Source organism: Stegastes partitus, unplaced genomic scaffold, assembly GCF_000690725.1.
Source record: "Stegastes partitus isolate 25-593 unplaced genomic scaffold, Stegastes_partitus-1.0.2 Scaffold614, whole genome shotgun sequence".
Classification (NCBI taxonomy): domain Eukaryota; kingdom Metazoa; phylum Chordata; class Actinopteri; family Pomacentridae; genus Stegastes; species Stegastes partitus.
This window is the reverse complement of record NW_007578345.1, coordinates 322,919-349,932: the sequence shown is the minus strand read 5'-3', so window position 1 is coordinate 349,932 and position 27,014 is coordinate 322,919. Positions and strand designations below refer to the sequence as shown.

The window sequence follows — 27,014 nt, the reverse complement described above, 5'->3', positions numbered from 1 at the left end:
GTGACCAGATTCTGTAAAAAACCCACAGATCTGACCTCCACAGCGTAACAACGAAGCCCTCAGCCACTCAGCTCAAAGCAGGAAATTATGTGGAGCAACTTTTCTGTAACGCCTGTGGACACTTGGAAAAAAAAAATCTTGTACATTTAAATTTAATTTTTAATAGATTTTAGTGTTTTTGCAAATTAAATAATCAGAGGAATTCCACTGGTGCCACACTTTACAGACGACATTTTCGAGTTCTCTGTGCTTCTGGCCATGACTGTGCTGTTTCCATAGAGATCCAGGACTTTAGATCACAATGAAAAATGAGCCTCCGGTGAGAAAAAAATAAACCACAACAGAAACTGCTTGAAGTTCAGAGGGTTAATCAGTGTAATTAGGCTGTTAGAGTAACAAATGCTAAGTGGAAGGTTTGAGCCCCGAACATGTCACGTTACATATTCCAAACAAAACCCAGTAACAGCTGCACGATTAGTCATGTGCAATCACAACTTTAGTTTATGAGCTATCAATGAGGCCATCAAGCCTCTTCACAATACCTCAGACCAGCAGCTACACACAGCAGGTAAACAGGTAATAAAGTTTATTCATAGATAAAACCACAGAGTGCTTCACAATGACAATAAAACACACACAAAGGGACACAAGGAAAGAGACGTACAAACACAGAGCCAAACCTCCAAGCTTCTCTGATTAAAACATATCTTCAGCTGCTTTTACAACACAATCAATGCAACACAAAGACAAGAGCAGTGCATCCCATCGTCTGGGCGCCTGAAAGAAGAAACAGCAGCAGTCTAACCAGGTGACTGAAGGCTCCAGGTGGAGGAATAAAGCTTTAGCAGGTGTTAGGCAGCGTGTCCACGCAGAGCCCTAAAAGTTAGCACCGGGAGTTTAAATTAATTCTAAAACTGACCGGCAACCAGCAAAGCATCAATAAAACCAGAGGAATGTGCTATTTGTTCTATTTCAGAGTGAAAATGAACACTGAGGCTCCGAGCCAAAGCCAATAAGACGACCTGTGTGTATGACCTCTCATAAGTGTCTGCTCTGTGGATGTACAGTAATTTAATGAGAACTTAATGCACTCCCCCCACTTGTGCAGCGAAGCAGAGCAGCATTTCTCCCTAAGAGGAACCTGACGCTACCCGGCAGGCTACAGATCCTTCACGCTGGTGGGAGCCACAAGCGAAACCTGATTCGTCTTTGTAGCGCTGTCATCAGCAGCAACCAAGCCTCCACTCAGGAACAGAGACGGGTTTATTCTGTAGAGCAACAACACACCGTGATGGAAGGAGCCACCGTAAACAGGATGAGTGGTGTCACTGCGCAAGAGGAAGGAAACCTCCCGAACCGATGTGCATCCTTTATTAGAAACCAAAATGTTCCTTGATCAGCTCAGATTAAAGATGCTCTGCTGTCACATCGAGGCAGGTTTTCCTTCAGTGCAGTTCCCGAGTCAACTGCAGGAGTAGAATTAAATAATGGAATCTTAAGATTACTGCACAGCCTCCAGGGATTTGGTCACAGAGCTCGTGTGCTTTCAGGGTTTTCCATGTGATCTTGTGACAGAAATTCCTAAAATTAATCTGCATTCCAAAATAAAGATGAGCGTTTCTTACACTTCTTTGAACACGTTAGTTTCACATGTGCAGAATTTATTTGGCAATCGAACATTTCCTCCCCTCAAAAGGACTTTGCATGAAAATGCACTAAAGCAGCAACAAAAAAAAAAGAACTTCTGGTTCCTAATGTAAGTCACTGCATGTTGTAACATCCTCCGGTTACAACACGAGTCACTGGAGGTTATAACCCTCCAGAATACGGCCAGGATGAGTTCTGCATGTACAGTATCTGTGGCAGCGACTCTCTGCAGGCAGATGAACTGCTAACTGAATGGTAAAACCACAGCAGTGACACAGACTGTGTTTTCATGCTGTCGAGGGTGTAATTTGGTCAGCCAAGCCCTCGTCGTGGATGCATGCTGGCTCTGTCTGTAATGTTGTGCAGGGGAGGCTTTGCTCTCCCTGTGATGTCGTGCCGCCTGGCCTCAGCCTCGAGCGGCATGCTTCACTCTGTGGTTAACCATTGTCCCGGCCCTCCCCTTTATCCAGGGGCCTCCCTCTCTCCCTCCCCACCATCTCCGAGGGCTTAAAGCTCCGTTTTTAGTGGGAGCTCTGGACCAGAGCTCAGGGGGAGATACCACTTTACTGCTTCAGTCCTGCAAGGAATGTCTTGCTTTGCCAGACATGTAGTTATGCTCCCTGTTAGCAGTGTGTGTTTTTTGTTTTTTTCTGGTTCTATTTTTTTTTTTCTTTAAAAGAGTAAAATGGTGCCAAAGCATTCGAGCCGGGAGAAAAGCCCGAGGAAAATGTGACACCGATGTGCATGAGTGACAGAGAGGACTTTTGAAAGCATTCTTTTACAAAAAGGGAACTCTGAACCACCAGCTGCAGCCATGCTTTTGACAGATGAGATTGGAAAAATAGGTCACGCACACCAGAAGTGTGCCCTTCCCTCTGAGAAACCATGAGCAATTGGAGAATTATTCCCTAAGTGTTCCCAGCTCTTTGAGTAGCTTCATTCGCTGCGGTTTATTCAAAGCCAGGGACCCCTCTGTGGTTCTTTTCAATCTGTGAGGAGGAGGAATGCTGTGAATATACTGTATGCCTGCAGTAAAATTGAAGATGACTGTTTATCTTTGTCGGCACCACCAAAACAAATTCAGTAGATGGTTGCTGCAGCCCTGACATGTGGAAATCTTCTGATATTCTGAACTGTCTCTGCTCTGGTTCGCTACCAGATGAACTTGAAAGAGGAACATTTGATAAAACACAAGCTTTATCATCGCATCACATCATCAACAAATCTAACGCTCCTACAGCTGGTAGAATATTCTGGTTTACTTTCAGTGGCCTGTCTTCTTTAATACTGTCTGTGTGATGCACTATAAATGCATGTTGAACTCCAGCCACCCCCTCTCACTCTGCTGCCTTCCTGACATGTATGTAACACAGCTTTGAACTCACAGATTTCTGCATAAACATGCTCAACATGGATGCCCCACTTTCAGCTTAGCTGCTCCGGTTTTCAAAAATAAAAAATAAAAAATGCTTTGTGGCTCGCATATAGCCGAGTATAGACACAACACAGCTCTCCAAATGGGTCTTTTAATAAAAATCACACATGCAGCGTTCTGGAAAATGAATAAACATCACTGATTTAAGAGATGGAAATGGACTTCTGGCAGCCAGTTTAACTGTTTAACTATTAGCACGGCCTGATGTTCAAACGTTAAGCATTCAGGGTATTAAAGCGCGGGCTCGTTTGAAGTTGTTCGTGTGTAATTTGGGAAGAAAATTAGCATTTCAAGTAACGTTTATCACTGCACTTGTTAGGCGTGTGAAAGGAAAGCACCCCCGGTTCAGGTGGGATTGTCTGGGCAGCCGACCAAAATTCTTCTGATTCAAAGTGTGCAAGTTAAACCGTTAACGCCGGTGCTTGATTGAGCATGCAGCTATTGTTCGTGGCAGACCTACTGTGTGCTGCCTCTATGTACTTCTATTTAGAGATGGAGCCATCTGCCATTTTTTTTTTGGAAGGTGGTGGGGGTTATCTTCAGACAAAAAGGCTGACGGAGGAGGGAGGTCGAGACTCGAGCAGCTGAAATATGGTCAAACTCTGGCGGGATCTGACAGACGAGGGCTGAAATTCTGACTTTGAAGGATAAATTTGTCCTTTTAAGCTTCATAACAGTGTATAATTGGATGAACAGAACACATGGAGGCATTACTCTAAAAATCTATCTCCACTTGTGTAACCAAGTCTAATTTAGACCTTTCCACACTCATTTAGTTATAGGCATGCAAAATTACCTTTCTGTGGTATGCAAATGTTGTTTTTCTTGTTTCTTTCACTTGTTGTTTCCCCGACTGATGCCGAGCCGTTTGATCTATCTGCTATAATTAGGTCCGCTACGTTTCCTTTTAAAGCTCCCGATAATGTTTTGCGAAAATAAAAATCCCAAAAGCTGCATTAATCTACAAACAGTTTTAATCTGAGGCTTTCTGATTACACTAATGATGAAACAGTGTTATTACACACTTTTCATATCGACTGCAGACAATCGGAACTTACTTCTTAAATGTCTTCAAATGCAATCCAAAGTATGTCTGATGAGAGGAAACTTAGTCATGCTGTAGTATGACCCAAACACACATCATTATCTGTGAGCAGTCATTTGTTCATGTTCTCTAGGCAGCTTCACTGCTGCTGCTTATTCATAGCCGACCTGAGTCTTTAAATCTTCATAACAACGACGCCTCTTCCTCCAAACTACACCTGCTCCACAATGTCATTTTTCCTGCACCGTTCACTGACAGGAACTGAAAGCTCAGTGGACACTTGTCCCTTCACAGAACCGGAAAACCTCTGAGAACAATAGAAGGATGTTGGAGATCTCTGAACTTTAACCTTCATAGACAAAACCGTGTACTGGCAGCCGTGTCCAGACGTATAATGCAGACGTCTCCAGTAATTACTGAGCAGAAAAATGAAATTAAGTTCAGAACCGAGGGCACAGTTGAATTGGAAACTGTCTACTTGTGTTGCTCTCCATCCAGTGTCTCCTGTGACCTGTCACCTCCTGTGAAGTGACTGTAAAAGATTCAGGTTCACGGAGCATGAAAAAAGCTTCCATCTCAAGCTTGTTAGCAGATATGTGCACTGGCTTGCACTATCGCTGAACTGGATACACGCCCAAAACTATTTTCTAGGCTTTCAAAGATTCTAAGAGCGTTTTTAGGCCCTATAAGCATTCACAACACGGTCCTCTGAGAACATCTGAATCAGAGACTTCCTCTGACCTCCAGCTGGCTCAAGGAAAGTCTTTACAGATGCACTGCTGGGATACTTTCACATTGTACATGAATCCAATTCAGATTCTAAGGTGTTTCTGAGACTTTTTTTTTTTTAATGATTGAATAATGGAAAAATAAAGTCAGTTTGGGTCAGTACTTGACATGACCTGAAGTATTGACTGCAGTCACTTTGCCAACATCCTCTCTCAGTCCAGCATTGTTCCAACAGGCTTGGCGTGACAAACTGTGAAGGTATCAGGTGCAAACTGGCTGCTCTGTGTCTACTGACTTATTGAGCTGCTAATCCTGAGCAAATAAAGAGATTGTGGCCAGTTGAAGAGAAGAACACCAGCAGTCCTTCATGTACACAACAGGCCCGGCTGATAAAACGATGGCAGTGGGATGGACACGTCATCAACAGAAAGTGTGTTTGAGCTGTAGTTGAAGCAAAGCACTGCTTCGAATGACTCGTTTATGTTTTTGCTTTGGTGACATCAGTCGGAGGATTCCTTGAAATTGCACTTTGTCCTGTAAAAGCGGTTCTCTATTTTCAGTAAAAGGAGGAACTTTAGTTTTACTTCTCTTTCAGAACGCTTCTTCATATTTTTCTGCAGCAAATCAAACACTGTCGTCTTCGAGCAGCATTACAGACGGAGTGAAACTTCATGTTGTACACTTTGGGTAAATCTGGGAACTTCCAAGTCGAGTCTCCGTGAAATGAAGGCTCAGCTACACAAACAGCATCAACTGATTAAAATACGTCTGACTTAAACCAGTGGCATCATTATTATTACTTGTTGACACAATTTGGATAAACTTAATTGTTTGTAACCATAGACTGTATAAAAGATGGACGTAGCAACCGGCCCTGAAAAATGAAGCCAACCCGGAAGTGTCATAAACCTGCAATATCACTACGTCCACGAGCTGCTGGCTCCACAAAGCCCTGGCTCCCATAGACTGGAATTGGAAAAGAAGTGATCACAGATCATGAAATACTGCATTCCTACAGCTCAGGATTGTTTTCTTATTAGTTTTCATGGTCAAGTCCAGAGATCAGGTGGCCAATCTGAAAATATATCAATACTGAATTTTAAAAAAATCATCAATACTTTGCGGGGCAAGGGGCGTGGCTGGCTTGATTGACAGTCGGCAGCGACCGTACAGACGAAGCGAGCAGAAGGCGGTAAATGTGGCAGAGAGGGCCCGCCTCTCAATCCGTCTGACCAATCGCTGTTCCTGTGGCTCCACCCCCCTCCCACAATTTTTGCGTCACTGGCTCCAAAAATCCAAGATGTCAACCAGGAAGTAGCAAAACCTTGGCTTCATGTTGTCAGTGCAGAAACCAACGGGTGACGTCACGGTAGCTACGTCCATCTTTTATACAGTCTGTGTTTGTAACTAACTCGAGCAATTCAGTTTGCTCATAATTCACTGTTTTAGTGCACATAAATAAACTTTGATAAAAGCACACAACAAAAACACACCAAACACTCGTTAACAGCCGATCCTATCTCTTAACAATGGAACCACTTCACCTTCCTGCTTGGCCTCCCCCTGGTCCCCCTCCATGCATTTCACTTTCTTTTGCTATTTAATGTGCATCAGTGTTAGATTGATGACACAAACAGACATCAGAGAAATGCATGTTGCAGGTGCAGTCAGAGGTTTCTATGAATGTTTGGAAGATATTTTTTTTCCCCACTAACCAAATCCATCGTTACTCAAGCTGAACACAATTTACTACTTTACTCATGATAGGATCATATAATCATTTTCTATCCACATTTAATTTACACGGGTGAGCATTTCCTCAAATTTTGGCTGAAGTTCCTCAGTTCAACAGACACCCGGTAATCTGACAGGTTTTAGTTTTCCCTCAGGCTAAACGCAGCTCAACAACATCCCCAAATAGCAGCATAAAGTCAATATGTATTCACACTAAAATACGCTTTTAAAGGCCTGCTTCTGTGAAAATCAGGTTTTTACTTTGTCAACCACAGTATACGGTGTTTTTTTTATATGCCGGAGGACGCATCACGACTGAAATAAGCAGTCAGTGGCTGAGCGATTCCACCTTGAAACTGCAGCGTGCCAGCGACTCAAAAGCAGCAGCCGAGATGCTCAAAAGCATCGATTCAGACCTCCGGGGCTTCATGTGCAGCAAAGCCAAGGAATCAATTCTGTGAACTTGGGGGGTAGGACTTTCTCTTGTCATTACCTTTGTGAGACTTGAACATGTGTGGCTGAATTACTCCAGCGTTTTAACTTCACTTGTGTACCGTAGAGTAGTTTTGCAGCGTTTGAGCAGAGACACAGGCGAGCTGGTGTGCCTGAGCTGCAGCGAGTGACGAGCGGCGGGTGGAGAAAGAGGCGGGGACATCACAGATCTGCAAATTCTAAAGGAAGCAATGGTACAGTTGCATCTGAGCTATTTTTTTTCCATGCAGAAACTTCAAAAATGCATCACTTTGTGGAGTTTTTAGGGGTTAAAGCTAAGACCAGAGAGCTCCTGAGTCATCAATCCCTCTTATTATCAAACCACAGCAAGGACAAGACTTATTATCATAGAAAAAAAAACAAAAAAACACCCTGCACCTCCTCCTGAAGTCAACTCAGGACACCAGTGGTGATGCACTGGTGCAGCATTTTACTGCAAGTCTGCTGCTGGGGAAGGCCACGTGACACCTTGACGCAATGAAGTCGAGATAAAATTGGAGTGCAGTAAATGAGAGGGATTTTCTGCAGAGCATCCTGAGGGCAGCAGGGGAAGCCAGGCTGTGCGGGGCAGCAGGCTGACTGAGGAGGAGCTGGAGACATGGATCATTTCACTGCAGGATAACAAGACTAAAATATGATCTGGCTTATAGTGGAGTTTGATGGCGAGCGTGTTCCATTCGCAGCCACGGGTAGAATTAAAACAAGTGAATCGACAAGAAGGGTAACGGTGCAGCGAGTGTGGAGGCAAGTCCTACAAGTTTCCCCACGTTACTGGGAAAAAACATATTAGTCATAACCAGCCTCAGAAGGTATAAAACACTTTGAACATCATGTCCTTGGGCATCACCATGTGGTAAGACACACACACACACACACCAAACAAAAGCAACTCTGAGCCAAATTTCTCTAACCTAATCCCCAACTCAGCTCTGCAGTATCTGGTCTCGACGCTGCAGAGACAAACGCAGCCCTTATCCAGACCTTAATTCACTCTCCCTGTCCCTCACACTGAGGCTCATAATACACGTTCCAGTCGTTGAGCTAATCCCCCACTTCTCTGTTCTGTTTTAATCCTCCAATGATTAACGCAATTTTGGATTCATGAGGGCATGCTCCTGATGTCAGTGCAGGTTCTTCTCTGTCTGTCTCTATCTCAGCCGGTCCCTCTTGTAGCCCCCGTCTGCGGCAGCACATGTACTCAAAGATAAGACAACGGGAGCCGAGACCAATCAATGGCGGGGCAGAGATGAACTGATGAAGCGTCCTCCAGCAAGATGTCAGCTGTCACTCTCCGTGTCGTCACTCCTAATTATCTGCCGCTTTATCGGCTTTTCCACTGGATGTTCTGTCTACTAAGCTAAAAATCAATCCAGACTGTAAAAAAGTTCATCAAATCAGCTTGTCTTGGGCTTAATTTTCCCTCCCTGGAAGCTTTTTCACAATCTAACTGTCCTCTTAGTGGGAATGAATGTTATCTCTGCTGCTGTTATTATCTGAAACAATTGGGATACTAAGCTTGATAGTAACAGACAAATGGCTCATTTGGCCTTCCCAAACTGTATTAAGAATAAAAACCTACACCACACTCTCTTAGGGTAATTCAGAGAGCTGTTGCTGTGCTTCACAATGAAAAATCCTCCCAGACTTCCTCATCACTCTCTCATCCATACTGTCATTAAACACTTCAGGGAAACCCAAGAACAAGCTTCGGAAACACGACCTCTAGGAGACTAGCTGTCTATCATTTTGCTGTATCCAGGATCCAGCTCTGCAGGACCAGGCTGAGAGGTGTCTCCATGGCAACATGGGCGTGCACCAGTCCCTGGGGAGCAGCTTATTGGAGGAGAGGTGGAATCTGATGGATGTGGATAGGTGGCGGCGTTGAGCGAGGAGGCATGTGCAGGTTGTATGCACAGACAGATGGACTAAATTTGGAAAATGAAACTGGTAAAGTAGCCACGGTGCTGCAGCCTCGTTCTACCATTTCTTCCTATGAGCACTGATTGCATCAAATTAATATGAAATACTCGTTCCACAGAGTATTTAGAAATGCACAAATGATTAAGTCATTCAAGTGATTAAATTCTTTCAACAATATTTTGATTAGAGTGTGTGGGCTTCTGAAACAACAGAAGCACAGTACAGTTGTTCACTGGTAAAAAGTGGGTGAAACCGAGAGTAGAGAAAAGAAAAAACACACCAGCGCAGAGACACGTCGCCTTTTTTGGCCTTTAGCGAGACCCTCGGGTGAGTCACGACCTAATGAGTCTCTTTTCTTTCTGCAAGTTTGAGCTTCGGGTTCAGTTGTTCTCGTGCACATTCTGCAGACACGACGCTATAAGACTGCAGAAAAAAAACCCAAAAACCCCAATAATACCCAGTTACAGCCTCCGTTCTGTGAGGATTTGGTGCTTTTCTTTGTCTCTGTTCAATGCATATGTTGGTTGCTGGTCTGACAAAATAAGCAATTTTAAGATGCATTTAGTTGAGAAATAAATGCTGGACTAATCAATACTGAAAATAATAATTTGTTGCAGCACTGCAGTAAACAATTCATTAGCGCTCATATAGCAACATGTCACAGTTTTGTGCTCCTAATAGCCAGTTAGACTGTGCCACATATGGCTCTATTTCTGCTGTCGGCGGTGGGTATGAGGGATTTGTGAGCTGCAAATAGGTGCGCTGTTTAATTATCTAAAGTCTACTGTGGGACATGTGCCTCACTGATACATCATAAAGCTAATCTGGCAGGTCCCAGGCCGAGCAGCACCACATAAAAACTTGACTAATTACTTCATGAAACAGTGACTTCTTCTAACTCTTGTTATTTTTGCTCAACTGTCCTGTTTCCTCTGTTTCTACGGTTACCGTCTCTCAGCAGGAAGCGCTTCTTGAAAGCTGATCATTTTTCTTCGTATCAACTCCGTCTATCAGCTATTTCTCAACATTGCCCTTTTCAGATCTCTGTAATGGTTTAAAATGTAGTTTCATACGTTTATTTCATTGTTAGGTTTTATGAATTCTTTTGAAACTCGTCTGTTACGACAAAAACTTACACGAGTTTCAGATTCTCAAGAAAGTTTAAGGTCATCTAAACACTATCAGTGTTCACATCCTGATCTCTTTATCACACTGGATATGAGTTTGTTGAGCTTCTGTGTGCATTTCCAGTGGAAATAAGAAGATATTTGAAGCACTGACTTCACCGTGATGGTCTCTTTACAAGGGTTGTCAGAGACTTCTTATGATGACAGAAAAAGAAAAGTAGAGGATAGTTCCTGATGTGCTGATTTGTTATGTCAGATAGAGAACTTCAAAAGATCCTCTACCATGTTTTTTTTTTAAATAAAGTCACTTACTATGGCCGCTCCCCGAGCCTCCTCACAATGAGATGGCCGCCCAGCACCTCAACTCAGTAAGAATTTTATACAGTAGTGGATAACTAACAGTCATCGCTACATTTTCTGACATGATCAAGTGAAGGCATGCAGTGGAAAAACATGTATTTCCTTGCCAGAGCAGATTCTTCTCGTTCTAAATCGTCTCAGCTCAGCAGACGTTTGAGGAAAACAAACGTTCTGCTGTTGGCTGCAAGAGTGAACACAAGAGTCTCCATGCACTCCCAGCATCAGAGGAGCTGAAGACCCAATGAGTTACTTTAATATTTGATGGCAATGTCCCCCCCAACGGCGGAAAAGTCCTTTGTGCTCGCAGCCAGAGTGGTGAAGGTTAGCAGCAGCTCTGAAAGCATTCTCACAGGTCAGAGCTTTGTAGAAGTTGTAAAGCAGCCTTTCAATTTTAAAGACAGATTTGAAACCAATAAACAATTTCATGTCACCTTTTGTGCTACGGTGCAACCTAAACTTAACTGGCTCGCTTTGTTACTGTTCCCAGTCGTACATGTCAGAGGTAAATGGTCACAGTGCCTGCAAGTTTAGAAACGTGAGCGTCACTACATGACTCATTTTGTGAACCTGACATCTCCCCTGTGTGTTGGTTGAGCTCCCAGTGGGCCATAACCCCATGTTGAAAAATAACTAATTACCTGCTGAGCATAGCACCAAGTTGGTAACTTGCTTGTATAACATCTTGGGGTCTTTTTATGTTGATTCTGGTTTAAATGTGTCCTGTGTTTTTATTACCAGACATATTGATTTTGTCTTCTTCCTTTAAGGGATGCGGGCAGCAGTAGCTCAGCTGCATTGAAAGCTGCAGCCACTGAAACAGCCACCATAAAAAAAGCTAAAATATATATATTACTGTGAAAAGAACACACTCCACTTCATGCAGACTAATATTGGCGATCATAATTTAAACATAAAAGAATGTAGATCTATTGCGTCACTATACTTGATGAATAGTCTGGACATAAATCACCGATGCAGCTCATACTTTCACCAGATTATAAATTAGTTAAATTGTCCACAGTCTGTTAAGCACTCCCCAAACAAACCCAACTCAAGAGTGCTTTTTAACCAAACAACAAACTAGACGAACCAAACGAACCACTGGGTGGCGTTTGGAGCATCAACCAGGCGTTATACAGTCACTGGATTTGGAGCTAAAACTTTCAGGGGACTTTGAAACTTACATTAACTTGTGGAAAAGGGCTATAACAGTGTAACAGCCTGTAACTGGGCTTTAGTCTCACGGTGGTGTAGCACTGATCCGGTAACACAGTCGTGATGTTGAGAGTTATCCTTCTCCAGACAGTGCTGATTAAAATTCTGTCAGCATAGAAAAGTTCAATGAAAAGCAAAATCATGCACTGGCTGGCACCAAATAACCAAGGAAATGAAACTTCTTTTTTTTTTTTACATTCAAATGGACTTTTGTCTACTTCATCAATGCCAGCACATGAACAAAAAAAACAAAAAAAACAGCTACTCTGAGGCTGTGTTAAATGATCATCTATGGCTGGCAGAGCCGCCGTTTCATGAAAGGCTGATTATGTCTTGAACACTTGTGAAACGGACAGAACAAACTCAGTTCATCAAGTGGCAGCTGCGTTCATCATACTGCCGTTATAGAGACCGGAGACGAGTCGACAGAGTGAAGAAGAACTGAAGCTGAACACTGTGGTGACAGAGGGCGGCGTGACACCTCAGTACGACTGGAAGTTATTGTTTTCTGAAGTGCAGCAAACACAATGCAGTGCCGGGGAGCCTAAGATGTGTGTATGTAGGGTGACAGCATATAGATTTACAGTCTTGCTGTTATTTCCAAGACAATATTTTGCAGCTTTCTTCTCAGGTTTCCTCGATTAAACACAATTGTTTAGCATCAAATATTCAACATAGTTTGGTAACTTATGAGTGAAGGTGCTGCTAGGTGGAGTTCAATCAATCAAACTAGTCATTTCTAGCTAAACCAAACTAAGTTCATACTTCATGTGCACAACTGGGAGCTGTCCCAGTCTTCTAATCTAACCCCCAACAAGAAAGTGAGCATATCCAAAAGTGTTGAACATTTTCTTTAATACTTTGCTTCATATAAATAATGTGACTCATGCGACAGAGGAATGCGTGCTGTGTCTTTGTTGGACTAGTCACTGCACACAAACAAACCAAGTCTGAATGAAGTCCAAAATTTATTGGACCGCAGAACAAACAAGCTGTCCCGCTCGAGATTATTCTGCCTTAATAGCTGGTGGATGGTTTTTTTTTTTTTTGTCTTTGCAAATGTTCATTCAGTCTGCAGCAGGTTTGCCAAATAAGCGGGCAGCTGGAAGATCCTCAGCAAGTGACTCAGTGTGACCATTTCTTCAACTCCCAACATGTCAGTCTCCACACAGCCGGCTTTATGCTGCCCAGCAGGGTGCTAATCGGTAACTCACCAAATCCCACCGTGATGGTAACAAGCTCTCATCTTCACACACGTTTCCAGCGTCGACTGAACGACGCATGTTTCTGAAGAAAACAATGCACGACGGACAGTAGCAGCTCTGAGTGTGTCTCAGTGCTGCTTCACTAACAAACGGTACGAACCGGGAATAGTTTTCACCATTTATCTCCCTCTGCAGACTCTGTGGCCTGGAGCAACAACAAACAGAGACACACCTTGTGTCTCACATAATTCTCATCAGCATTTAACCGAACTGACAGCACTTTCCAGGCTCATTAGAGGGATCCTTAAATACACATATGACATACTGCAGTTTTACTTTCTTACAAGCGGTTAGAGGCGTGTTTTGTAACAACACAAACCACACAACCCTCCATACTGCAGGAGGAATAATGACACAAAGCTGTGTGCCGATGCTCTCTAACAGTGTGTATGTTTGCATAATGCATGCTGATCACATTATTCTCAGGTTTTTATAAGGTTCTGCTTTGGAGTTTCAACTTGTTTGCGTTGGGTTTAGTAGAGAGGAACCAGCAGCGGCTAACGACGAATGACAAATAGAAACCTGAACCCAGAGGTGCTAAAACCATGCTTCCTTTTCAGCATCACCTCAAGTGTGTGTGCTTGGCGTGGGTGGATTCGAATGTGTACATCTGGGGGACAAAAAATTTTCCATGAGCAGCTGCCTGCATTCATTTTTCTGATCAGAGCGATTCAGAAACAAATGGCATCCATTCTTCAATAATGTGCATCACAGTAAAACTGTCCGTCCTCTCAGCAACACCGTGTTGTGTTGTTCAAACTGTTTCCCATAAACGTGTGCGTCTTTCTCAGTACTTGTTTTTGAGTGTGCTTTTATTGTGTCAGCGTGGGTAAGGACTGAGGTGGCCATGCCTGACCTAAAGCAGGGTTACATTTACAAAATGACGACCACTGTGGGCCCTGCGCTCTTTGTACATGTAAATGGCAGTCACTGGTAAATGATTTACACAAAAAATCAGTTACAGATGTGGCTTTGGCTATCAGACGAAGCCATCAGCTAAGAAAAAAAACCAAAAAACTGATCATGCTGACTTTTATCTGCAAAATACTGCAAGAAAAACAGCATTATTAAGGGGCCAGTATGCAAGATAATTACAATGGGGCAAAGCTGTATTGCACTCCATCCAGGGCATTAAATCAGTGATTCATTGCAGAGCTGGATTCAGGGAACACAGCCAACAGAACCTGCTGTCACACAAGTCAAAGTACAGCACAGCGAAACGATATACACATAAACAGAGGTGAATGAAAATGAGCTGAGTTCAGGTGTTTAATCTTAAACTTTGCCCTGTATCGTCACCAAATCTCCCAACAGCTCCCAGGCTCTGTGAAGCCAGCTAGTTAGCTCGGATTTTAAGGCATACGTTTGAATACAATAGTGGCAAAGTATAGGTTTATCCCCAAAGCTTCTATTGTAAATGTCAAACAGCTGCTGATGGTTGAGCCCACTTCACAGGCTGCCTATAAAGCTGGCAAACAGGAGGCGGCAGCAGTCCAGCAACCACACGGTGGTTTGCTGCAAAACAGAGTCCAAGCTCCTCAGTCAGCCTCTCTCTGTTCAGCGCATGAACCCTCTCTTTTGACATGCTAATGCAGGATCTGCCAGCTGAACAGCTTGAATAAAGTGAACACCATCTCCCAGGGTCCTTCAGAGACCTCGGCTTTGGCAGCCAACCTCGAGGGTGGTTAGGAATTCATTAATGGCAGGGGTTAAGATTTTAGCACTTTGTTGCACCGTGACAGAGGAATTAAATTTGATGTTGTGATGCGTCTCATCTGCAGCCATCGCCTTTAAACCCGACGCAAAATTTGGCAAACACACCGACAGAGTTACTCCTTTGTTGTTAACTACTGCTGAAACCAAGGGATTTCTTTTTGTCACCCGTCTATTAGCCCTCATACATAATGAAGAAACCCTGCCATGTTGTTGTGACCCAATCAGTGACACGCCGATGATTTGGCCCCTTCTGCCACGTACACATTAACCATAAAGCAATAACTCAAAACAAGACAGGTGCAATTTCCAATCTGAATTTCATTACCGTTTGCTCGCTGCCTGCTTCAGCTCACAACATCGCCATTGTTGTGGGGTGGTGGATGTCAAAAGCAGAGCCCTGTGTGTCTCTAGGCTATGCAACACACCAGCTGTGAATGAGAAACAAGCGGCATTCTCCATAAATTACCATCCTTCCTCCTCACGCAGTTGAAGGGCCCTGTCTAATGCAAAGAGGCAGCAGACAGGGCCTGGATCTATGAAGCCAGAGCAAGATTCTCCCATGATACAGCTGGATCTAAACTGAATAACCGATGCCTGAATTACAAAAAAAAAAAGGCCTGGAGTGAAGTGGAAAGCAACGGAGTTAGATGGGCATTGACATGTTTACAAGCATTTTTCCTCAATGACCAGCTAATGCCACGAGACAAAAGCAAGATTAAGAGGCAGCGAAAGTCTGGTGAGCAGAAATCATTCAGCTGATACGCTTCCCACACAAAGAGGAATGTGTCTGGAGATCGGTCCTGCACATGCAACTCTGTGCACTCGGAGCGTTCAGACCGCTGCATGACTCAAAGGGGTGATCGGCTAAAACCCCGGAGAGGTAGCATGAGCGAAACCAGCAAGAGTGAGAGGGCGAGGAATGGGTGAAGGGCCATGAAACTGAACCTCTGTCGTCTGCTCTTCGCCGGTACACTTGCTTTAAGTGTGGACAGTACATCTCTTCATTTCACTAGAGCCTAATTCTGATACCAACACATTATTTATATATGATAGAGTTTTATTGAAAAGGGGAAATTATGGAGTCAGTTTTTTTTAACTTCCCTGGAATGTATTTCACAAACTAGTTCCTACGAAGACATTGCATGACTCCGCACCACCGTCTGCTCAGCTGTGATACCGTCTCTGCTACATGTGCTGCAGACAAGGCTGATCATGTTGTAAACAATGTAGAGACAAGAAGCTGTTTCTGCATCATAATCCGGAAAAAGAAGGTTTTAATCTTGGCATGTATCAGACATCAGCTGACAATATCGGCCAACCTGTATGTCCTAATTTGCAGGATAAACCAACACTTTAAGTGCCTTGTGATTTAAAAAAAAATATATTATTATTAAATTAGGAGTAATTAGTAAAAACAGCTCTGAAACCGGCACAGAGGAGATGACCTCAGGTGTCACACAATGCACTGAGGACAACCATAGGCCTCACTGCAAGAGCCAAACCCTCCACTTGTTATTTTAGACCCTCATGTAGAACCATGCTGAAGAGCCACTGAGGGTAGAAGAAGGCGTGACAGTAAATCAGAGAGCGTCTCATCCATGTTGCCAGGAATCAAAGGCACAACATGAGGTCTGTGCATTAAAACTGCAGACACCTTGTCAGCATTAACTATGACACCTAACATGCATCTGACATCCACAACGTGCATTAGATCTACTCCCAGATATCCTAAAAATCCATCATCTCCAACCACAGCAAGCCAAACACAGGCCTCCAACAAATGAAAGAACCGAGGTGCAATAAAGCAGCCAGACCTCCAACCTGCACTGATTTCATTTTACCCAGCAACAAAGCAAACGATGACAAATTAACAGTGAGCACAGAGAAAGCCCAGCGGCTGCTGCTTAACCTGATGAAGGCAGCACAGGAAGAGGACAGCATGGGAGTAAAATAGGAGCTGTCTGTGCGCACTGTGCTGCTCCTGTCACTGGATCCACTGTCACGGTTTACTGGACATCTGCTGTGCGCTGAACGCAAAGGTTGAAGCCCTGCAGCCTGCCGTGGAAACACGGAGGGAGGCAGAACAGCAACTCGACGTGCACGGACAGTGAAGCACAAACCTTTCACTTGGGTCTCGTAGTCCGCTATGATCTCCTTGTCCTTCTTGTATTTGGTGGATGACATGGTTCCTCTGGGTTTCGGGGAGGGGGGAGACCCTGCAAGTCCGGGACTCTCTCGGGGTCTGTTGATCTCCGGTTTGCAGCGCGATCCTCCGTGTTCCTCCTGTCTGTTCTAGTGGCCGTGCATTGGAGGACAACAAAGGCGTGAACGCTGTTGCAGAAGAAGGAAAAAATTTATGGTCGAAATGAGCGCAGGAATAACAGCTGAGCAGCGGTCCAGTGTTGCATTCTTCTCCTCTGCTCAGTCTTCCTCCTCCTCCTCCTCCTCCTCCTCCTCCTGCTGCTTTCTGCTGCTCCTCCTGGTACCAGGCAGCTCAGAAGGAAGCAGCAACAACAGCAACAACAAAAAGACACGAAACGAGCTCAAAACTGTACCAACGACATGATGAAGGGAGCAGAGCGACGCCTGGACGGCTTCAAGCAGGCAGGTCCTCGGAGCGCAACAGACATGCGTACGAGCAGCGAGCAGCGCGAGCCACACACACACACACACACACACACACACACACTGACAAAGTGCGCTGCAGGGAAACAGGAATTTAAAAGATCGTCACGTGAGCCTCCTCATATTGTCACACACACACACACACACACACACACACACACACACACACACACACACACACCATCCTTTCACATTACACGGACTTCCATTCATTTCCTGCAGACTAACCCTAAACACACTTGCCTAATCCTCAAACTTAACCCGAACCACAAAGTGAAGAAAAAAAAAAAACACCACAACACACACACACACACCTACACACACACATCTGTAGTTTGTGCAGTTATATTTTATCATGGTCACCCTTTGTCACATGTTGTTTTGAGATCTCTCTCTCTCTCTCTCTCTCTCTCTCTCTCTCTCTCTCTCTCTCTCACACACACACACACACACACACACATAATCATTATGCTGAAGTCATGTAAAGTGCAAAAACAACCAGTTTATAGTTTAAAAGTGAGTAGTTATATGTTTTTAGAGCATATGTTCCTGAGAAGCGCTGATATTTTACAGACTGTGATCCAACACCCAGAGGTTCTGCAGTAAAACACTTTGATTCCACAGAATGGGCCTCATTACGATCAAATGCTTTCAATTAGGTGTTAACACACATGCTCAGCTTTGGTTGATCATGGCCATGTTTTTGGAAGACAACAAAAAGGCACTAAACACATTTGTTTATTTGCAATATCAATCAATTAATCGCAAATAATTCCGCAGAATTTCCCAAAAATACACGATTACAGAGTTTAAATATAAAAGTACACGTAAATATAAAACAAGACTTACTTTTAAAGTGCAAGGTAACGTGTGTGCATGTTTAATTACAGATAATTATTGCAATTTTACTTTAATTTGTACCTGATTTAAGAAAACAGTAAAAATCTGAATAAATCTTCTGTGAAATAATTTTTAAAATGATGTAATTTGGCATTATTGGCACAATATCTAAGATGTTGGCTTGTTAATTTCCACATAATGTTTGTCATTTTGCAGACTTTTCTATACTTTTTTTTTTTTTTTTAATTGGTGTTTTTTTGTAACCTCCTCCTGTAAGCTCTCATTTCACTAACACTCATGTACATTTTTACAGAGATATAGCAAACAATAACCTAAGCCCATAATGGCCCCCTCTTTCCACTCCATTGCCATGGAAACCTCACATCTTCGTCTCACCACGACTTCCTCCGTGGACACTGTTTGTTCGAGGTGTGGCGCGTCTCAGCAGCGGCTATGATGGATAATCTTTGTGAAGTGAGAAGCCTGGTGGTTAAACGGCTCGGGGATGATGACAAACTGGCACCTCCACAACCACTGATACTTTGATGTGTAATCATGACGGCACGCTGCGGTAGCTGCAAATGCACACAAGCCATTATCTCTGAAAAGGAAATTTGTCCTCTGCACCACCCTACTTCATCGCAAACGTGCATCTTCTTGCCCGTGTTGCAATCATTGTTTGCGCTCCCTGTTCTTACTGACGGAACTGATGCTGACAACAACAATGGCATCAATCACAGCAATGTCTGTTGCCCACTTAATGTATAAAAGATAGGAAATACCTATAAAGTCAACATTAACTGAAATAGAGCAGAGAAAACCAGCCCATTGTATAAACTGTTCCAGACTGCTAAATGTGGAACCTGGCTGAGCAGAACAAAGAACACGATGCTGATCAAATGTTGTAGCAACAAAATGCAGAACCTCTCAAATGTGACTGAAATGTGTTTGGATTGCTTGTAGAAATGAATTGTGATGCGACACAGCCGTGCTCGTGATGTTTTCTGTTCACAGTGTTTGCAGTCAGGTCATGAAGAAAAGCATCTTTTCCGTATAGCAGAGAAAGAGACTGAGTGTGTCTCTTGACAGATTCTGTCATCTCGGTGCTTCGCAGCAGGCCGGGGGACTCAGTTTGTTGTCTGTCACCTTTGCTATTCTCAGTTCAGAAGGCAGCGGGCTGTTGACTCACAATGAGGCAGCACAAACCTGCATAGCGGCACACTGAAGACGACCTCTGCATTCAGTCTGCAGCTCACAGGCGCCAGGGTAAGAAAGACAGCGAGAAATAGTACCAGCATGGTTAGACTGACTCTAACCTGTTTGTCTAACTGTGGATGTGGTGTGTTTGTTTAAAAGAGAGAGAGATAAAACACTAATTACCAATAAACAATACAGTCAAAGAGAAAGAAGACACCAGGAGGATTGCTCACAACCTTTCATCTAAAAAGTTGCTCTCACTAATGCCTATCAAGTGATTTATAATAAATCAAATGGTGAATGTTGAACGAACCCAAATGTACAGATGATGCCTTTTCACTGTCCATCAGTCAGACTTTTTCCCAGTAATACAATTTATTCAACCGGAACCTTTGCACTAAATCTACAGGAAACTGTACTTGCAAATCAACACTTTCATCAGTCTGAATATCTAAAGCGTCATTCTCACAGGATGTAGAGGAATACATGAGTGAGAGTCTGAGAGAAGGCGCTGAACAGACGTGTTGAGATGATCATCGTAACTCGTCACCTTCCTAATCGCACTTTTGATTTAAGATCTCGGTTCTTTCGGGGTCTTAACGTGTCGTCAACCGTCTGAATCCAGAAGAGACTTTTTGCCTGGTTTGTACCGAATGCCGTTGTGTGATGTGTAATAAATGGAAGCAAAATGTTGGGTTGTGCTGTTTTGGATCTTCAGCACTGCTCAACATGTCAGCCGCCCAGGTCGAGGTGATCGTAAGAGCTTCAGTAAAAAGCAACTGAACTTCTCTTTTTGATTCTTTAAGATGTTTCACCTCTTATCTGAGAGGCTTCTTCAGTCCAGTTTCTTTCTGCTGAAGGTCTTGGGAGCAGCAGTTTTCCAGTACAGACGGTGCGGTTGCAGATAATTTGCTTTTCTTTGCCACCTTTCTTGAATCTTTTTGTTTAATCAGGGTCAGCGTGACTCAAAAGCTCGGCGTGATGCGTATTGTAGTCGGTTGCATCATTGTTCACTCCTGCACATCGGAGCTGCCAGTCATTTTAACGAACCAATTTGTTTAAATTTGTTGATAACAATTAGGCATTGTCATCATTATGACAATTATGCTGAGTGTAGATTCATCAGGCATGAAGTTAAATGCGTCCACCCTTCTGGTTTGATAACGCTCTTCATTAGCCTGGATGCACTTTCATCCCTTTTATCTTGTTTCATGTGACAGTAACTATTAATAATTCAAACTTAATGAGTAACTGAAACTTTCTCCAGGATGCTACAGAGTACGACCCACATATACAGACTGTGCATGTGCAGTAGATGTTTCAGATACTTTCTAATGTCATTTATTAGTGTCACCCATCCAATATCTGTGGAATGAGTCAGACTACAGAAACACTTGAATCCATTATTACTCATTCTACACAATAACAGACATTAAAAAACCCTCAGACTACAGGCATTCACATCTATATGTGTACCAAAGTAAGCATATCTGGACTCTGGATTAAGTGTTCAGTGTTCTGATAGAATGAGTTGTCCTGCTGTTAGCAGCTTTACTTTCATATTTGATTTCCGCCTCATAAAACAGCCTGATACCTTTGATCAAACACACGTGGGTTTCAGGCTATGATTCAGTGTTTTAGATTCTTTCCAATCAGTTAAAGGCTACTGAGGCTCTAATAACTGCAGTTTGACAAAGATGTACTTGCGAGAACACATTGCAGTGCAATCAGCTGCTAACCACTGACAACCGCTTTTGTAGTTCATTAAGTTCTTCCTTGATGCAGCTTTACGCTGTCGTCGATCAGTCGTCACGCTCTCGTGCTGAGAGAGAGATGTCTCCGTGGTTTGCTGCGTTTAATCTTCATCAAAATATTGGTTCATATCTTCTGCAATATAAAGGAATATGACGCAAAGAAAATGATCTGAAGAATAATCTCAGTCAGTCCTCTGAACACTGGGAGAGGATCCCAGACTAAAGGCCTGTTCGGCTTTACAAACTGACGATATTCCCTCACGCCTGCGTGCTCGTCTTTGTTACAAATTGCGTGAGATTGCACCTGAAGATACGAGCAGCTTGTGTTTTGTTGTTAACCTCTGATTATTACACAGATCAAACAGTGACTGTGGTTGTCAGTGTTTGTCAAACAGGCAAGATGGAGTTTCTTTTCACTGTCAGCCACTCTTTGCAGAGGGACTAAATCCATGCATTATGCAAAAAAGTTGTTTTTGCCAAAGTTTCCTGCAGTGACTGACTGTATTCTGTGCAACGCCGGCCATCTGTTATGCAGAACTTTTCGTTCCCTGACATGAACAAACGCCCACTTGTCTCTCAAACTTCACACTTACTAATCAGTTGACCTGCAGCATGAAGTCAGAAAACAACAAAACATTTTCAATAAACACAGCGCGTGTAGTGTGGCGAGGCAACGAGGAGGGAGAGTTTCAGTCTCTCTGTCAGAGAAAGTCATGCAGATAAATAAGAAAAGCAGTGAGAGCTGCTTTCTTCCATGTGTGTTTGGTAACAGACAGAATCATATTGAACTTGCCATTTCCCTGAGATTCAATTAATCACAGGAGGAAATGTGACACAGAAGAGAAGACGGTAATTCTCTGCATAAACTTCATTAATCACAAATGATAAATGGGAGAAAGGAGATTACTGGTGGCTGTACGACACCTTGTCTGAGACGTCTGGCCACCGGAGAGACTAATAATGTCCATGAGAAAGAATAAAAAATCAATCAAAGCAGTGCATTTGGTTATTCTATCATAAGCCAGTTTAACAGAGGAAGTGTAGCTGCATATTGTCACGATGAGGAATTGGTCTGATGTGTGTCTGACTGAACTATACATTATTATTTTTTTATCTCTGTGCTGACACTTAATCACTGAGTTAATTCAGACGAACATAAGAGGAAACTGTTTGCTTCTCTGTCAGCCCAGTAAATGAAAGTATGAATTACAGCCACAGTGAGAAGTGAACAGGAAACTATAATTACAGGCAGAAATGAAAGAGAAAGAGGAGGTAGTTTTAATTCTTCTGTCCTGTCTCCTGCACACTAGATTTCCTCAGGCCTTTTTATATTATTATCTTGCTCATATCTCCTGTCTGTTGTTGGTTTGCATGTTCAGTGGATGTTTTTTTATTTTTTATATCACAGCGCCCTCTGTGGATGACTTGTTATAAAACAGTACCCGGAAGTTTTAGCCGGTGAGGCTGCATGAAGACACATGATTGGATGATCAAGATGCGTCAAGTCAGCAATAATCAGACTTCCTTTTGGGGATTCTGGATTTCAGAACAAAACAAATACTGATGCAGTGATTGGAGGCGGGAAAAGACAGTCGATAAATATGAGGAAACAATGAAAAACAAACTTTAAAGAGCAATAATGACACTTGATGTATTTAGACTTGGGCACAATTCTTTTATTGGCTTGCATCGTAGCACTAAATCCTTCCTGTTGCAGTCGGTTCTTCAGGTATTTCTCCTTCCAGTCCAGGTGTGGCCAACGTTTTTGAAAACCTGATGTGCAGTGTGATGACTGAGGAAAAAGCCACAGTGCATGTGTGCTGAAGGCATGGTGACACTGAGATTTTACAGTAAAACATTAAAACGGTGGTGAAAGAAATCCTTCCTTGCGCAATGCATGAGAATGAATTGACAGAAATGAAAAGGGATTGTTCCTCTTTGATTAGAGTTTTCTTTCTTTCTTTCTTGCAGAGCTCGGTGACACATCAGCAGACAGTGTTGTTTTCTCACAGGATTTCACACATTGTCTTTACCCCTCGACACATTTCGCACAAGCAAACACTCCGACACACTCGCTTCACAAATGCATGTGTGCACACAGGTGGTGACAAATGAAAAGAAGAATTCTCAGTAAAGAAAAAGTCTAAATGTGCAGCATGCATGACGTTACTTGTGTTACATTTCTTTACTTTTTGGTGACGTACTGATGATTAAAAAAAAGGAATGTTAGTGTGTTATTGTGATTCTGGAAATTTGTATGTAATGGTTTAAAGATGGGCTGCAAGGTGGTGCAGTTGGTAGCACTGTTGTCTAGCAGCAAGAAGGTCGCCGGTTCGCGTCCCGGTGGGGGCAACGGGATCTTCTCTGGCTGCCTCCCACACAGTCCAAAAACATGCTGAGGTTAATTGGTGATTGTAAATTGTCCGTAGGTGTGAATGTGAGTGTGCTTGGTTGTCTGTCTCTAAGTGTAGCCCTGTGATAGACTGGTTACCTGTCCAGGTGAACCTGCCTTCACCCTGAGTCAGCTGGGATAGACTCCAGCCCCCCATGAGCCTGGTGAGGATTAAGGTGTAGAGATGATGGATGGTTTAAAGATCCTCTATGTTGAAAGCCTTTTTTTTACCTTCTCATACTGTGTTTGTTCTTTAATCTGCTGGATGACACATCATGAGCAAAATCATCAGTCAGCGCCACACCTGAGGAATCCCACCTTGAAACTGCAGTTTTCCAAGAACAGGCAATCCTTTAAGGTGTAGCTTTCTTAACTCTTCTTCTCTAGAATCAGCTTCCAGTTCTGGCATGCATCGCTGAATAACTCATTCGAGCAGTTTTACAGCGTTTAAGCAGAATCCTGGGAGACTGCAGAGTGACATCGAAGCAATTTGTGGTCAGAGATGGCAAGCTACAAATTACAAATACTCTGTTACTGTATTTATTTCTCTGACGGCTTTTTACTTTTACTCAGTTACATTTTCAACATAAATATCGGTTCTTTCTACTCCTTACATTTCCCAAAAAGGCTCGTTGCTTTATATGTATAGCCTAAGCCTGCATATTTTTTTATTTTTTGGCGCCGCGACACCAATGCACGTGAACTGCTTTGGGTTTTGAAATTTATCATTTTTCAAGGATGCATTTGACCACCTAAATTATTTTAGTAACGATTATAACCATTAAATCAAATGTACTTCCAGAATTGCCAGTGACATGACTGGCATTGGTTTTAAAAGTAAAAGATGTGTTATTGAGACTGGACAGGTGTTCAGATAGCAGACGTGATCGGGCTAACAGAGAGGTGCACACTCTGATCGACTACATTTCTGTAATTGATGATGATTCCTTTAATGTTCTAAGCAAAGTAAAACAAATATTAAATTGAAAAAGTTCAACTAAAGCACAAGTAACAAATTAGTGTTGATCAAAAGATTTCCCAAAGGATCGATTGATTGATAACGACAAACCTGTAGCCTGTTATTTATTTTTATGAAGTCCATAATTTCATTACTTTCTAAATTTGTTCACTTCACCATATTTCTTGTCTACATATTATAAAGATATTTTAAACTATATACTTTTAAAGAAAAAGACTTTGTTTTTATGGGGGGCATTTTATTCTTTTTTTATTCTTACCAAAGTAGACAAATAAAAACATCAAATTTTCCAGCAAATAAATTCAGATTGTGTGACAAAGTGTTGATGTTTCTGTTTTTTAACAACAGATCATGCTTCAGTGAACCTTTAGGTCAGAGGTGATGTATTCATACCCTCCCATTAAATAAGGAAAAAAAGCAGCTTTTAGTGACTTCCACAGTTGCTAGAGAGGCTGAGGATGGGTTCTGTCTAACTGTATGACGTGCTGTCGCTTCCTAAACAACTCACACAAGTCGGATGTGTTTCTCTCCTTTTATTAAAAGTGATTTGTGATTCACAGGCGTTACACAAATAAAGACACTATACGTTTGCTTGGTGTTAGTCACTCAAGGGTGGCGGTCAACAAAAATTACGGCTCCCCAGTCCTCCTCTGTCCCACCGTGTGACTGACTGTCAGCCCTTTTGACAGCTCAGCCCGTCTCCAACTACACCCATGTGACCTGTGCTCCACATCACCATGACAACCAAATGAAACAAACTATTAGCCCAGTGATCAATACTCAAAAACAACATCTGTGGCTCCTTCACAGCTTCAGTCTCTGAAATAAGCTGAAATTGACAAAAGCAATAATGAAGAAAAATTTAATGAAAATCATGACGTTGCTTTTGAATTGTGGTTAAACAGAAATATTTAAAAAAAAAACAACAAACAAACAAAAAAACAAAAAAACAGCATGATGGGAGCCGTAAACTAATATTTAGTTGAACAACCCTTTGACTGCCATCAGGTGTTTCCTGTAACTCTCAGTCAGACTTCTGCACCTGTTGACAGGTATTCTGGTTTCACTGCTCATCAGCAAAGTGCTCTAATTTAGTTTCTAGTTGTTTTTTTAAAATTATTAACAGCAATGTCATATTTCATTAAATTATAATTTAGTAAATTTTTATTTATTATTACTTTTATCAGTTTGTAGGTATTTGAGTAAATATTGTCAATTTCTTTAATAGAAGGGTGTGAATACATTTGAGGGTGACTGTGTCTGGAGATGATGCTTTTACTCTGAAGGATCAGACCGGAAGCCTCCGTGTTGTTGCTGCTGAGCGGAAGCATGTTGCCGCCTCGTGTGTGACAGGTTGGTCCACTTCAGTTAGCGAATTCAGCACAACTAAGACTTTAAACGTTGTTTTCAGGCTTTACGGTTCCGCCGGCGGCCTCGTCGCATCAGCTCACGTTACGACGCGGCAGCAGTTTAACATTAAAGTGTCCCTGTTGCTAATGTTAGCTTGTTAGCTGTAACTTTGAGCTCCTTGAGGCTAACGTTAGCCTGCTAACTTAATGACAGCATTAAGTCGCCAGCAGTAACGTTACCGGTGTTTGTTCACAGTGTTCAGATCTATGCAGTGTTTCCTGCTAACTGATGACACCCTGAGAGCAAACTGTAGTTCTTTAAAAGACCTCAGATCATTGGAAATTAGTGAATATGCCTGAATGTACACACACACACACACACACACACACACACACACACACACACACACACACACAGTCCTGACAGGCTGCTCATTATTCTGTCTCCAGGTGAGCTGTTGATCTTGACACCAGCAGCAGCATCCACTGAGTCCAACCAGCCCTCAGAGACAGGATGTCCACCCCCGGGGATGAAGCCCCAGAGCCCGGCTCTGACACACTGGGTCTGTCCACGTCCTCCTCCCCTGAGGCTGATGCCACCAGTGGATCCATCATCACCGTCACCGTCGGAGCAACCGTGCCCACAGGGTTTGAACACACTGCTGCAGAGGAGGTCAAGGAGAAGATAGGGGCGGACGCACGAATCAGCAAAGATCGTGGTCGCATTTACTTTCCAATAACTACTGACAAGCTTTTCCAGGTGAGACACCTGCGTTGCTCTGTTGTCCTCAGGTGTGTCTCACTTGAACTGTGGTGAACAGCTTTTCACATGGACGAGTCCACATAACGTGCATCCAACATTTCTGTATTTGATCGTCTGTCTGTTCTTTGAATTCTCCGCTGTAGGTCCATCTTCTGAGGTCTGTAGACAACCTGTTTGTTGTGGTTGACGAATACGATCATTACCAGTTCAAACAGTCTAAGGTACTGTATGCTCACCTGGATGTTGCTGTTGATTATATTTTTATTAGTTGTTTGCTCTATAAAATGTCAGAAATATTGAAATATGTCCATCAGTGCTTCCTAAAGACCCAGATGATGTCCTCAGATGTATTCTTATGCTCACTCAGAGATCATTTTTCACAGCAGTGTGAAGTCCTGCACCTCTTTTTAAAAAGGGAGTTTACTCATCA

At 42.9% G+C, this 27,014-nt stretch overlaps 2 protein-coding genes across 2 annotated transcripts in view; one reads left to right on the top strand and one right to left on the bottom strand.

The window, feature by feature from the left end:
• LOC103362909 (SLIT-ROBO Rho GTPase-activating protein 3-like) overlaps window positions 1-17,376 on the bottom strand; it is a 49,238-nt gene extending 31,862 nt beyond the window's left edge. The window contains exon 1 of the mRNA XM_008289436.1: window positions 16,806-17,376. Coding sequence (XP_008287658.1) covers window positions 16,806-16,869 — 64 coding nt within the window. The 5' untranslated portion in view covers window positions 16,870-17,376. The remainder of the gene's footprint in view (window positions 1-16,805) is intronic.
• An 8,391-nt stretch (window positions 17,377-25,767) lies between these two features.
• The window catches only part of thumpd3 (THUMP domain containing 3), a 10,635-nt gene continuing 9,388 nt past the window's right edge, over window positions 25,768-27,014 (top strand). Inside the window, exons 1-3 of the mRNA XM_008289432.1 lie at window positions 25,768-25,825; window positions 26,272-26,581; window positions 26,728-26,805. Coding sequence (XP_008287654.1) covers window positions 26,336-26,581; window positions 26,728-26,805 — 324 coding nt within the window. The 5' untranslated portion in view covers window positions 25,768-25,825; window positions 26,272-26,335. The remainder of the gene's footprint in view (window positions 25,826-26,271; window positions 26,582-26,727; window positions 26,806-27,014) is intronic.